The sequence below is a fragment of the Geotrypetes seraphini genome, chromosome 6 (assembly GCF_902459505.1).
Source record: "Geotrypetes seraphini chromosome 6, aGeoSer1.1, whole genome shotgun sequence".
Classification (NCBI taxonomy): Eukaryota; Metazoa; Chordata; class Amphibia; order Gymnophiona; family Dermophiidae; genus Geotrypetes; species Geotrypetes seraphini.
The window spans coordinates 219,977,473-219,992,750 of record NC_047089.1 but is presented as its reverse complement, the minus strand read 5'-3'; the positions used below and the strand labels follow the sequence as shown (position 1 = coordinate 219,992,750).

Sequence of the window (15,278 nt, the reverse complement as noted above, 5' to 3'; positions counted from 1 at the left end):
GCACATCAGAGAGAGCCCTGCTACCAATAATAAAACTTTACATTTTTATACTGCTGCTAAACACTCATAGTGCTGTCCAGAGGTGATAAGTATTATTGTAGATATGTTAGGTCAATGGTGTACTCTGCCTTGGTTGCTACCAGGGGCAGAGCAACCTCCCTCCCCCTCCTTCAGATATATCATTCCCCTCCTCCTTTTCCAGGCAGTGGTGGGATGTGTGGAGCAGCTGCAGGGCTGCGGTCTCTGTGCACGTAACCATTGGCTCTGCTGGTCCCCTGCACCGGAATTGGAAGTTGAAGCTGAAAAGGGCAGCGAGCCAGCAGTGCCAGTGGCCATGTGCGTGTTGATTGTGGCCCCGCGGCTGCTCCATACACCCCTTTACTGCCTGCACCTGGGGCAGACCACATCCACCACCCTGCCCTTGGTACACTACTGCTTTAAGTCTCTTCTCCAAAAAGCTTACAATCTAAGGGGGGGCACCTAGTGGTGTAGTGAGGGAAGGAGGCATCTGGGGTGGCAGCACCTGACATTACTGCGCTATGCGCACACCTCACCCTCTTCTCCCCACCCCTCTGCTTACCTCTTCAAATCTTTGCCAGCAACGAGCAGCATCTCCTAGCTACAGCTTGTGCCAGGCTCAGCTCTCCCTCTAACATCACTTCCTGTTCCTGGTCCTACAACCAGGAAGTGACATCAGAAGGAGAGGTGAAGTAGGCATGAGCAGCAGGTAGGAGATGCTGCTCACTTCCAGTGAAGAGTTGAAGAAGTGGGTGGACAGAGAGAAGGAGAGGTGATGGCGCCTCTGCCAAGAAAGTGCCTGGGGCTGCCTCCCCCCACCTCGCTACACCACTGGGTGTTCCAAGATGTAGGCACTGCAATGGGGTGTGCTTAGCACCAGTTCTATAATGTCATTGGCTGGTGGAAATAGGTGTGACTAAATGCACCATGCAACGGGCGCAATTGATGGTATTCTATAAGTTATGCACATACTTGGTGACATACCTACACTCTGCCCATGCTACGCCCTCTGGTAGTTCTATGTTAAGCAATTTACATGCTCCAGTTACAGAACAGCACCTAACACTTTTGCATATAACTTTCAATTATTGGTGCCAGTCACACACCTAAGCACTAATGTTCGGTAACACGCACCCACTACTGGTGCCCATTGGCATAGCGAGGGTGAAAGGTGCCCGGGGCAGCGGCGTCCTTCCCCAGCCCTTTTCTCCACCCACCCGCTCCTTCCCCGCCCCCTCCTGCCGCACACGCTCCTCCCCCTTCCCCCCATACCTCTTAAACATTCGTGGCGCGAGCAGCAAACCCCACCTGCTGCTCGAGCCAGCTCTTCCTCTGACGTCAAGTCCTAGGCGCGAGTCCAGGAAATGATATCGGAGGAAGAGCCGACGCAGGCACGAGCAGCAGGTTTTGGGGCTGCTGCTCGCGCCGCGAATGTTAAAGAGGTACGAGGGAAGGGGGGCACGCACGCGGGCAGTAGTGGGGAGGTGAGGAAGGAGCGGAGGGCGAAGAGAAGATTGCCCCCCTGCTACTACTACTATTTATTATTTCTATAGCGCTGAAAGGCGTACGCAGCGCTGTACGTTTGAACATACAACAGACAGTCCCTGCCAGGGACGGAGCACGACGTATTGATTCAGGCAACCTGTTCCAGGCATACGGCGCCGCAAGAAAAAAGGGACGGAGTCTGGAGTTGGCAGTGGAAGAGAAGGGTACAGATAAGAGGGGCTTGCCCGACGAGCGGAGATCACGGGGGGAGCATAGGGGAAGATGAGCGAGGAGAGATAACGGGGGGGGGGGGGGAAGGCTTCAGAGCAAACGCACTTGTAGGTCAGCAAGAGGAGTTTAAACTGTATTTGGAAATGGACAGGGAGCCAATGAAGCGACTTGAGGAGAGGGGTAACGTGAGAATAGCGGCTCCCCCTTATTGCGCCACTGCCGGGGGCCTACGTTTAGGTGCTAGCTTATAGAATTGCCTTTTAAACCGGCACCCGAGGCGATGGACGGTGCAATGACTTGCCCGAGGTACGTCAGTAAGAGAAACAGAATTTGAGCCCTGGATTCTCCGCGTAGTCCTCTATTACGCCGGCGCCCTTCCCAGTACAGTTCTCGCTCACTGCACAGCCCTCGCAGTCACCTGTCGCTGCATAGCTCCTATTCTCTTATCAATCAGCGCCGCTTCCAGGACGTAGGGGACTCAGGAGCCCCTAGTTATTGCGAGTTAACGTTAAGGCAGCAGTCCCTATAAAACTCCTTCAAAAATATTGAGAAGGGGCAGCTGGGGAGTCAAACAGAGCCAAGGGAAGCTTTAAAAGGAAAGGACTCATCCGACGGGTGTTGTTTCGATCCATCCGTACGTGTGAGGCTGAGCTCAGCGGTGGATGGGTTCCAGGCTCCACTCAGGGGTCCTGGTCTCAACCACCACCTCATCACTTCCTGGTGCTTAAGCCAAGAGAACTGCAGATCAGCACATGTTATCCACCCACAGATAGAGGAATACAATACATATAGGTCATGCGAGATAACTCAGAGGTCTCCTGGGAACTGCAGAAACTCATGGAGAAACCCAAAGTAACAGGATCCTGATACACACAGATAGTAACTATGTGCTTTGCCACAAAAAGGAAGTATGATATCTGTGACAGGAGTGTACAAGAAGTGCATGATATCATTACTGCAATTGATTGTGTTGGGGTGGGGGTTGCATTTGATTACTTTACAAACCACCTCAGCCTGAACTGTGGTTTAAGAAAGGAAGTGTTTAGGTAGAATGCCTGTATAACACAAAATGACACATTCAATTCTCTTGTGTCAGTGGTGTACATAGCTTGGTGCCCACCCAGGGTGGAGCACCTCCTCCTCCAGCTGGAGCACGCCCCCTTCTCCAGGAAGTAGGGGGGGGGGGTGCCTGGAGCCGTCACTGGGGCTGCAGTCTGCATGTGCATGGCCGCCAGCTCTGCTGGTCCCCTGTCCCAGAACAGCCAACGACCGTGTGCATACAGACCGCGGGCCTGCGACTGCGTCATACACCCTCCCTTCCATACACTGCCTGCACCTGAGGTGGGCCACCCCCGCTGCCCTGCCCTTGGTACACTGGAGGTTTGTGTTAATGTGTGTGATTCTGCACTGTGGGGATAGTTCTGTAATGTGTGTGTGTGGGGGGGGGGGGGGACTTCCAGTTTGGCCCCAGAGGGCGTGCGATAGGAGTCTATTCTATAATGGAATCTAGGCACCTACTGTAGGACATGTTATAGAATACTAGCGTCACCAGCTATCAACATGTCTTACATTTAGCTGTGCACACGTATGCCAGCCACAGATCTGGTATATGTGTGCATTAGGATCACGCTTAGCTTACAGTATTCTATGTTGCATTATACATGTGAGAGACCTGCTCCCGTGTATACCCCCTTTGCTAATATGTGTAAGTTAAGTAGGCATTTGCAGAATAGCCCTTACTCGTAGGTACCATGCTACCATTTATTTATTTATTTATATATTTCATTCCTTTTCCATCCCGTTCTCCCCAATGAGCTCAGAACGGGTTACAGGATGACATACATAAGAGACAGTCGAACGGTTTACAATTTGCCACATCTACAATACAGTCTAATCTAATCTACAATTTGTGAGTCGCTCTATGCCTAAAAAGGTTACATTACATTAGGGATTTCTATTCCGCCCTTACCTTGCGGTTCAAGGCGGCTTACAAAAGATTTATAAAGTGGGTTACAATGGAGGAACCGATGATAAATTAGGGTGGTAAATAGATAATTTCGGGCAAGGATAAGTACAGTTTACAGGAAGTGTGTAAATGGAGGTTACATTAGTAGCATAGTTGTTATTGCTAGTGTAGTGAGGGTAGATTTTTGTCTATTTTGGCGTTGTTAATAGTAGGTGAAGTTAGGGCTGATTTAGGAATGTCTTAAAAAGTATTGTTTTTATTTCTTTTCTGAATGTCTTATAGTCTGATGTGGTCATCAGCAGGTTAGAGATCCTGGTATCCAGTTTTGCGGCTTGAGTGGCTAGGTTCAAGGCAATGTACAATTTGAGTTAAGTCAGACAGGAGGGGGAAGAGGGAGGGAGGAAGGGCTTCTAGGGAGAGAGGTAGAGAGGGGAGTTAGCGGTACATTTTACATAGAAGATATTGAAATCTCAGTTTGTGTGAGCTACTGATTGTCAATGGAGTGTGTTGCCCCCAAATTTGAAACAGCTGAGTTTATTCTAACTAATCTGTACAGAGAATCTTGTTTTGATAGGCAATAGGCAGGGGAGGGGTGGAATCAGGTGACGAGGTAAGTTTTAATTGCTTTCCTAACGTTCAGGAGTCCATTGAGGGGTCTGGTCTGCGAGGGCCTGATTCCAGTGGCCAGGGGGAGTTTGGAGGCGTGTTTCTTCCTGGGAACGGAGTGGTCTATTTGGCAAGTATGGAGGAAGCTTGGATGACATGTAGCTTGTTATATGTGTAATTGGCCCAAATTCTATATATGGCGCTTAGCGCGATTCTATAAGAGGCTCCCACTATATAAAGAATTGCGCTTAGCAGCTGTATGCAGCATAACATTTAGGCACACCCATTTAGGCCAAAGAAAACCAGGCCTAAATAGTTGCACCTAAGTTGTGCCCAGCAGTGCTGACCTATTCAGGGAAAAAATTTCAATTCGAGTCGATTTGGCCTATTGAATCGATTTTTTTCAATTCGCTTTTCTTGACCAATCGGGTGCTTTTTTTTTTTTTTTCAAATGTCTTGGTGGTTTATTTTGTAGCCTTTCCACCACCCTCCCTTTTCCATCTCCAACCCCACGCTAACGTGCGGTGTAAACAAAATAAACAAAAAAGTCTTTTCCTCTCTCTGTTAGGTCCTAGCTCATGCTCGCTAATACCTTCCCCTTGTCATATCCAACATTTCTTTCTTTTCCACTGTCTACCATCTCTCCCTCTCTCTCTCTCTCCCTGCCTTGTGCCTGGGTCAAACTTCTCTATTCCCCTCCATGCAGCATCTTTCCCTTCCTCCCCTCCATTATAAAGTGCAACATTTCTTTCTCTCTCCCCAGGCACCATCTCTCCCTGCTCACCACCTTATGTCCAACATTTCTCCCTCTCTCTTCTCCATGCATTTCTCCCTCCACCATATGCAGGATATCTCCCCTCTCATCCATTTTTACCTCTTCTCTCCCTTCCTCTCCTCCACCCCAACAATTCTTCCTCTCCTCCCCCATGCGCGGTATCTTTCCTCCCCTCCCATGAGCAGCAGCTTTCCTCCCCTCCCACCCATTCCCCTGTGTAGCAGCTTTTCATCCCTCCCTCCCTCCCATTCCCTTATGCAGTAGTTCTCCATCCCTCCCTCCCTCCTACCTCCCTATGAGACAGCACCCTACCGACTCTCCCACTGTGAGACCTGACATACCTCCGAGGCCTTTTAAAGCAGCAGCAGCAGTATCGGTGAACAGTCAGCAGCAGCATCGCTCTGAACAAGCTACTTGTGGCTTGCCCCACCAGGGATTCCCTCTGCTGTGTCACTGCTGACCTCATTAGTGATATAGCAGAGGGAAGGCCCTGGCGGGGCAGGCCGCAAAACAGCCCGTTCAGAGTGATGCCATGATTGACCGTCCACCGCCACTGCTGCTTTAGGAGGCCTCGGAAGTATGTCAGGTCTCACAAGGGGGGTGGGGGGTGTTGGTTGCTGAATCAGTGAGTCCGATTTTCTCGGATAACAAATCGATTCACCAAAGTGAATTGGTGAATCGATTCAAATTGGCAAATCAGGCAGCACTAGTGCGCAGATCGGGTGTATTCCATAACAGTGCGCCTATCTTTTAGGAATGCACACCATCTGTCAATGCTCCACCCTTGTCCACGCCCCCTTTTCAGATTCGCGCACTAAAAATCACACACCACTTTATAAAATTTGCCTACCAAGCTGCGCATGTAACTTCTAATTAGTGGCAATTTTGAGATGTTAATTGCCAATTATCGGTGCCGATGGGTCTTGTTAAACAATTAAATTGCGTTCACGCATTGGCTGTGCACGCTGATTTGCGCACACAACTTATGGCACCACATATGTAGAATTTGAGGGGACGCATAAGTGCTGGGTTTTCTAAGCATTTAAACATGTTAACACCCATGCAATTATGAGCGCCTAGGTTACAGACTTTTACAGCACTGAATTCTTCCGATCCAGCTCAGAAACTGATATTAAAAGGTCTGTGTTAAAAAGCTGCTCCTATACCACTGACTCCACTCACAGGGCATTATCTCAGGGAATTAGCCCGTACATCGTTCACCAAGCAGCTAATCACAGCTCTGCCCAGCGGGCATTACCTCAGGCTTATTCCCTCAATGTGTAAATCATAGCGCCACTCACAGCGCATTTTCTCAGAACTGTCCATATACCACTCATCACCAATATAGATATGGCTCTGCTGCCCACAGGGTTTTGCCCGTGACCCTGTATGCTATCACAGCTCCAGTCAGAGGGCATTCTCTCAAATTAACCTGTATACCACTGACAGCACCCCATGGCCAGTCACAGCGCCACCCACAGGACATTACTTCAAGCGAACTTCTTCCATTGTCTATTTGCAGCTAATCACATCAGCACTCACAGAGCACAACTTCAGAATTAACCGTGCATCACTGACCATACCCACAGCCGGTCACAGCCCTACCTACTGGGCCTTACTGTAGGCGAACTGCCTGTAGGATACCATTCCTATTCACAGCCAATCGCAGTACACAGAGGGCAATATCCCCAGAGGAAGAGTCATCCAGCACATGTTTTGTATTGGCCATGCATATGAGCTGGATGTGAGGAACTGTACACCATGATCTCCTAATGATAAATAGATGGGAACAAAAAAAAAAAAAAGAGAGAATCTGTGTATGACACCCTGATGAGAGACAGATGGGAGTAAGGAGAGAACCTATGTATGTTAGTCCTCTGAAGAGTCCTTCATGGGGTAGAAGAGAACAGAAAGCTCCCTGATAAGACCTTGGTAATAAGCAGCCGATTTCTATATGATGATTTCCTGATGAGAATGCACAAAAGGGAGAAAGGAAATCCAACGTAGTCTGCAGTAAACAACAGCAACCAGAAAACAACAAACGGACTGCAGACAATGTACAAGATGCAGGCGTTGTTTATTAGTAAATGCAGTAACATATACAACCTTATAGCCAACCAAGGGACCCGACACGGTCCGTGTTTCGGATGACACGCCTTCCTCAGGGGTCCATGGTGGTTAAGGTATAAAGCAAACTGCGTAAAAGATAACAAACACACGCCATGTGTAAGACTTGCTTGACCCCATTTGATCGTGATTGGCGTGTGTTTGTTATCTTTTACGCAGTTTGCTTTATACCTTAACCACCATGGACCCCTGAGGAAGGCGTGTCATCCGAAACACGAACCGTGTCGGGTCCCTTGGTTGGCTATAAGGTTGTATATGTTACTGCATTTACTAATAAACAACGCCTGCATCTTGTACATTGTCTGCAGTCTGTTTGTTGTTTTCTGATTTCCTGATGAGAGACAGAGGAGTGGGACAGCGCAGGGGCGTTCTCACTCTAGAATCGGGCAGAGAGATCAATTCCTCCGCCTCCTGTCAATAGCCGTTTCGTGGACGGGACTATTAATTAGAGGTGACATTAAAGCAGGGCTCTAATTAGCTGCTGAGCAGGAGATTAGGTAAAGATCGGATCCGAGCCAGGGCCGCTGAGCTCCTGCAGGAGGCAGCCACATCCTCCGCTTCCCATGGCTGGAGCCGAAGGAAAGAGAGGTTAAAGCAGGTCGGGTTGAGCACACAATGGCAGTCCCCTCCCCATCGGCCCTGACCTCGGCTAATTCAATTTAAGCCAATTGCAGCGGCCCCCCAAAAGTATGAGCAGAGCCCGCCGCGGGACTCGTGCACCAGCATCAGGGTGTCTCGGAGAGAGAGAAAGACCCGGCTCTTAAATCAGATGTACTGCAGCCTCTTGGCTTTTGCCCAGCAACTGAATAAGCTTTGGCGGGGAGGGGGAGGGGAGGGGGGGAATAGAACCTGTTTCTCTATAAAACTGGCCTCTGTAAAATGGGCTTCAGGCATGAGGGTGGGAATGTGACCACAGGGACTTGGGGGGGGGGGGGTTTGAATCGACCCTTCTGCTGAAGGGAGGAAAAAGAGAAGTAATTCCCAGCAAGCTTGTGCAGGAGGGGGTGGGAGTAAGGGAGGGGGGGTTAAGGGCAGGGGACTCAGCCTCACTTTCTTTTTGACAGCTGTCTCTCGATCACAGCCACCAAGGCAACAAGCAGAATGGGATGATTATTGTCACCCAGCAGAGAAAACGTGGGTGTGTGGGGGGGGGGGATCTTTTCTACTCTCCTCACCCCTATCCTAAGAGTAAACAGATGGGGTAGCGCTTGTGTTAACTTCACCCCCCACCCCTGTCGCCAGCCCCTCTACAATGGCCGAGATTCTCCAGAGGACACCCTGAAAAGTGAAAATGTAATGTGGGGGAGGGCTGTTTAAGGTTCTCCCTTTAATATTCTCCCCCCACCCAACAACCCCCCCACATCCTCAGATTAAGTTTCACCGGTTATCACAGAAAAAGTTCAGCAACTGGAAGCTCTCCCTCTCTCTCTCTTTTTTTTTTTTCCAGCAACTTTTCCAACTTTTTTTTTCCCCCCTTTCTTTTGTTTCCAACAGAATTGCCAACTAGGCAGCGTATGAGAGTCACAGAGAGGCAGCCTGAGCAGGGAAACGCTCTCGCCCTGAGATGTCTCTCTCTCCCTCTCTCTCTCCTCTCTGAAGTTACAGGAAGAATGGGCCAATGCCCCCCCCCCCTCCCACCAACACCCCTTACCAGCTTTGCAGGGATCTTTGTAGTCAATGGGTTCCTCTTCCTCCTCCTCCTCCTCCAAGTCATAGGAATAATCTGTGAAGTCCTGTGCCCGGGCCAGGACCAGCCAGGAGAGCAGCAGCAGCAGGGACCAGTTCTCCCCAGTCATGCTTGCGAGTGCCTGGCAGTCTCCTCCAAAATGTGGGCAACTCCAGGGCTGGGGAGAGGAATGGAAGGAAGGAGCCGGCAGTCTCTCTCTCTCTTTTTTTTTTTAGGGAAATGAGATCTGGAAGGGGCGGGCTCAGGGAGGAGAGAGCTCGGCCCTGCAGTCTGGGAGCTGGCTTCCAGCCCTGGGAATGTTGCCCAGTCCGAGGGGAGGGGAGGGGAGGATGGGGGGGGGGGGGGGGAAGAAGCCCCGCAGTTTGCCGCTGGGACGGCCACACTCCCCAGCCTCGATCCTCCTTCCTTGAGGCAGCTTGTCACCAGTAATTGGAGGCAAAGTGACAAAAACTTCCGATATAGTTATTTTCGCAGCCGCCTGCCATTGATCACTTCTGGGATACTGTCAGAGCGGTTCTGCAATTCAGTCCCATCCTAAGAAAATGGGGAACCTTGGCAACATAAATCCCGGAAATTAAATTAATTAGAAAAAAACAAAAATCCCTCAATTTTACAGAAAAGAGGAAAAGATCTTATTCTTTTCATTTTTTTAAAATTCTATTTGCTATAAAACGGGTTTTGTAAGAGTCTCCAAAATCACATTATTTCTCATTCATAGAAAGCAAAAAAAAAAAACCCCACAAACAAAACACCAGAATAGCATTTTGAAAAAATGAAAACGGATGTGTGCAATTATTGCTTTTAACGTGGACCAACAATAAAAAAAAACAACAACCCGGCAGGGCAAGAATTCCTGATAAGCTTCAGCAATATACCTGTCCTACAAAATATTACAACCGAGAAAAGAAAAAAAAAAGTGCAATTGCTCTGCTAATGCGACTGAGTTTTTCTCTAAAGCCACATACTGGGAGCATCGCCGTCAGCCACGTGGATGGTGAGTCTCAACATCTGTCAGAAAGCGGTCAGCACCTCCTCTCTCTCCTTCCTGCTTTTATGAATTTAACACGAGCCTTCTCTCCCCTGCCATTGCTGTTACAGCAACAGTTTTCTGGCCACTGAGACTTCTTGCCAGTGAATCATCGCCAGCACATGATATTATTTCACTGCTCCCTAATCTCTTTGTCCCATAATGTAAGATTTTAAATTGTTCCAGGTGCAGCAGGAGAGCCCCATGTGACCCTGTCTCCACCGGTCCCCTTCTCCTTCTAATATTCTAAGTGTACCCTTCTCCCTCCGTATTCGCTGTGATAGGGGATTAACAGAACCGCAAATGCAGAGAAACCGTGAATAACTTTTTCATATGTTATTCGCTGTTTTCTATTAAAAAACATCGTGAATGTGGTGAAACAGCGAATAACATGGTGGGAGATCTGGCCTGTTCCTGAAGGAGAGGCAAAACACGGTGAAACAGTGCTGGGAATCGGTGATTTCTCTCTGTAAACACTTGGAATCGGCGATCTCTCTATGCAAGCTGATGTAATTTGGGGGGGAGGAGCCAGCAAGCTAAAAACCGTGAATAATCGAAACCGCGAATACGGAGGGAGACGTGTAAAATGATAACATTGCCATACCAACAAAAAATTAAATTTGAGAATTATTTATTTAAAGTTCTTTAAGCTATGTATGGGTAATTGTAACAATGGTGAAACTAAAGTAGATAGAATAGAATTGCTAATCAATGCAATGGATGTGATTATTTATTTATTTATTAAAGAATTTATATAATGCATACACTTTGCGGTTTACTTATCACATACATAAAATCTTATTTCCCTGTGATTTACACATATAACAAGACATAACTGGACAACATCATTAACATCCCCCCAATATAAAATATCAAGATTCCAAGTCAAATCAGATTTCAGTAGTTAAGGAAGTAAACAGGCATTAGATCAGTGGTCTCAAACCCACGGCCCGGGGGCCACATGCGGCCCGCCAGGTACTATTTTGAGGCCCTCGGTATGTTTATCATAATCACAAAAGTAAAATAAAACAGTTTCTTGATCATATGTCTCTTTAGCTAAAAATTACAATATTATTATTAAGACTTAGCCAAAAGGAAAGATTTATAAACTATAAAGAGTTTTACCTCATGCAAAATTGTCATTTCTTTAATAAGACATTAACTATTTTTTCTGAGGCCCTCCAAGTACCTACAAATCCAAAATGTGGCCCTGCAAAGGATTTGAGTTTGAGACCACTGCATTAGATCAAACGATCCCTTCCATAATAACTAACAAAACCACTCCTCATATACAGTACAGTCTAAGCAAGTCAAATTCCAACAATCCATGAGTATAAGCAAACTTTAAATTATACATCACTGTCAGCGTATTCTAAAAAAGATATTTTCAGATGGAGTAGGCATTAGCATAGAAAGGCATTAGCAAATAATTGTGTTTTCTGCATTTTCTTAAAGTTTATCCTCCCAATACAGAATCATAGTACAGCAGGCAGGGCATTCCATGGTTCTACACCAGCCATATAAGACACACTTTCACAAGACAAAAAAACCAAATAATGTCATGTAAAGAATGTAGGCAGTGCTGCTTTAGTTCCAGGGAGAAAATTCAGACTGAATTGGAGGAAAAGCCTCAGACAAAAGCCCTCCCACCACCACAATGGTGGATCTTTTTGATCGAATGAGACGTTGCGGCGTCCTACTTAAAGTTTTGATTGGACTTGGATACACCCTGAGGCAGCAAGTTAGTGAAACGCTGGCCATCGTCGGTGTACCGATCTATTGAGATAAGTGGAAAGTTTTTTCTTCTATCCAGCATAGACAGCCCTGCTTATAGTTCTTTATATTGGGAGTTTCACGGAGGTTTTTGCCAGTGAGGTTACCACCCTACCACCTCTATCCACCATTGTGGTGGTGGGAGGGCTTTTGTCTGAGGCTTTTCCTCCAATTCAGTCTGAATTTTCTCCCTGGAACTAAAGCAGCACTGCCTACATTCTTTACATGACATTATTTGGTTTTTTTGTCTTGTGAAAGTGTGTCTTATTACATTATTGATTTTTCACAAATCCGAGTAATTTGTTCTACACCAGCCATAGACATCATCGATGCTCCAATACTGAAACCGCGAATACGGAGGGAGAAGTGTAGTAGCTTTTGTCCTTCATCTGGGGAAACGCTGGGAGGAAGTGAAAGGATCCAGTCATATTAAAGTGGCGAGCCTAGAATACCGTTAGGTCCCTGGGAAAGCCTTTTAGGCAGCTACCAAAATCTGTAGCAGAAGCACCTGAGACAGGCAAGGCTTTTAGTGCTGGTTAGGGGATGACTGTGAGTTACTAAAAGGCAATTCCATAAGTGGGTACAAGTTTTTCTGCATAAGTACCAAAAAATGTGGCACCTGTGTAAGTACAGTAGGGGCAGTGGTGTAGTAAGGAGGGGGGTGGGGCACCGGCAACCCTCCTCTCTGCCCCCCCTCCCCCGCTCCTCTCCCTGCTGCATGTGCACGCCCCTTGCCTTCCCCTGTACCTTTTTTTACTTCTCCGGCATGAGCAACATTGCTGCCCACGTCGGCGCTCTCTCTGATGTCACTTCCGGGTCCCACACCTGGGAAGTGATGTCATAGGGTGAGACGACACCAACGCGGGCACACTGCTCGCATCAGAGAAGTTAAAAAGGTACGGGGAATGAGAAGGGGCGCGGCAAGGGGGAGGGGCACCTCTCACCCTCGCTATGACACTGTGCCGTAAGTTAGGCGGCAGTAGGCACCCTACGTAATTGTTTTAATTGGCTTTAATCAGCACCGCAATTGATCGCACCAATTTAAAACCAATTAAAAGCTCGTTAACACCAAGACACCAAGAGGCACCTCCTAGAGTAGGCATCGTAATTGCATGTAGAGCAGCTGCTTAACATCACCGAAGGTAAGCGTGTTTAGGGGGCAGAGATGACCTTAACACCTTTAGACGTGATTCTCAAAAGAACTTAGGTTTCTGCAATGTAAAACCCTGGCCTACGTTACTGGCGCCTGTTTTCCGATAGGCGCCATTAGCTGCGATTCTTTAAACAGTGCCTAACTGTCACGCAGCTGCTGCCTTTTTTGTAGGCGGCTGCCAATTTAGGTAACGCTTATGGAATCCTGCCTTAAGTGCTCTATAAGATATCAGCTAATTATAAGGGGGAGTACTTGGGAGCCAAGTATGAGGGGGCACAGGTGTGTTTTCAACTTCTGTGCAACTTATAGAATCCTAGAAGTTATCCAAGTTTCTTTATTCTTTGATATACTGTTTGTCAAACTGATGAGGAGAGACTGGAAGCCCTGAATATGTATACCCTAGACTAGAGGAAAGGAGAGACAGGGGAGATATGATTCAGACGTTCAAATACTTGAAGGGTATTAACGTAGAACAAAATCTTTTCCAGAGAAAGGAAAATGGTAAAACTAGAGGACATAATTTGAGGTTGAGGGGTGGTAGATTCAGGGGCAATGTTAGGAAATTCTACTTTACGGAGAAGGTGGTGGATGCCTGGAATGCGCTCCCGAGAGAGGTGGTGGAGAGTAAAACTGTGACTGAGTTCAAAGAATGAACACAGAGGATTTAGAATCAGAAAATAACATTAAATATTGAACTAAGGCCAGTACTGGGCAGACTTGCACGGTCTGTGTCTGTATATGGCCATTTGGTGGAGGATGGGCTGGGGAGGGCTTCAATGGCTGGGAGGGTGTAGATGGGCTGGAGTAAGTCTTAACAGAGATTTCGGCAGTTGGAACCCAAGCACAGCTCCTGATTGGTGTAGCCCGACTTTACTACAGGAAGAGGCAGTCAGAGCAGACCGCGAATGACTGGGTCCATGATTCGCAAACCGCGAATTCGCGGGGGAATACTGGACATCAGTTTGAAAGAAAAAAAAAAGGGGTGGGAAGTGGAGGGGAGGAAGATACATAATGAAAGGGCTCGCTTCAACAGAAGCGTTTTGGTAAAATTCATCTAGGAGCTATGTGGACTCTGTTAGAAAGAAGTAGATCAGAGGTTGCAAGCATCTTTAAAGAGAAAAGTCTTGAGTTTGGATTTGAATTTTTCTAGAGAGTTTTCTAGACAGCGATCCAGTGAGAGAGTGTTCCTTAATGAAGGGGCCGTAACCGAGAAAATGGATTTACGGGTTGTGTCATAGAATAGTTTGTGTATAGATTTTGACTGTTAGAGCAGAGTGACCTGAGGGAAGCATAAGGGATCAGAAGTTTATCTATAAAAGCTGGTGAGTTAGACTGTTTGGTTTTGAATGTTATTAGAAGTATTTTATAGGATAGATGGTAGGTAATGGGTAGCCAGTGTGCTTTACGAAGAAGGAAGGGGGGGGGGGGGGTGTGACGTGATCAAATTTCTTTGCTCGGTTGATTAGTTTAACTATGGTATTTTGCAACAAATCCTCCACCACAGGCATCAACACTTTCCCTCATGTCAGAATACATGCTGGTTGCTGAGAAGTGGCCTAAAGGGAGGGAAGACTGAGCTTGTACGTTTGTGCTCCTTGCCCAGTTTTCACTTTGTACTGTGTCTGGGGGCACAGCATCATCTCTTACTGGCATCTCCTGAACATCAAAGCTCAAGCCTTTCTCACACATGAAGTTCCTGGAATCCTTTGGATTACAGGACCAGAGGCAACATGGATTCACTAGAGGTAGGTCTTGTCAAACAAATCTGATCAATTTCTTTGACTGGGTGACCAGAAAATTGGATAGAGGATGTGTGCTAGATATGGTGTATTTAGATTTTAGAAAAGGCTTTGACAGTGTTCCACACAGACGTCTAATAAATAAACTGAGTGCCCTTAGGATGGATCTCAAAGTGTCAGGCTGGGCCAGGAACTGGTTGAGTGGAAGGTGACAGAGGGTAGTGATCAATGAAGATTGCTCTGAGGAAAGGGATGTTACCAGTGGTGTGCCTCAAGGTTCTATTCTTAGGCCTGTTCTTTTTTTTAACATTTTTATAAATGATATTGTTGAAGGGTTGTCGGGTAAGATTTGCCTCTTTGCGGATGATACCAAAATTTGCAATAGAGTAGACACACCGGATGGTGTGAATAACATGAAGAAAGATCTGACGAAGCTTGAAGAATGGTCTGAAATTTGGCAGTTAAAATCTAATGGTAAGAAATGCAAGGTCATGCATTTGGGCTGCAAAAACCAGAAGGAACGGTACAGTTTAGGAGGTGAAGAACTTATGTGCATGACAGAAGAGCGGGGCTTGGGTGTAATTGTATGTGATGATCTTAAGGTGGCCAAACAGGTTGAAAAGGTGATGGCGAAAGCTAGAAGGATGCTAGGTTGCATAGAGAGAGGTATGGCCAGTAGGAAAAAGGAGGT

General features: G+C 47.1%; 1 protein-coding gene across 1 annotated transcript in view; it reads right to left on the bottom strand.

Moving 5' to 3' along the window:
- The window catches only part of BMP1 (bone morphogenetic protein 1), a 207,406-nt gene extending 198,305 nt beyond the window's left edge, over nt 1-9,101 (bottom strand). Inside the window, exon 1 of the mRNA XM_033949201.1 lies at nt 8,860-9,101. Within this exon, the coding sequence (XP_033805092.1) occupies nt 8,860-9,004 (145 nt within the window). The 5' untranslated portion in view covers nt 9,005-9,101. The remainder of the gene's footprint in view (nt 1-8,859) is intronic.
- Between the last annotated feature and the right edge of the window lie 6,177 nt (nt 9,102-15,278).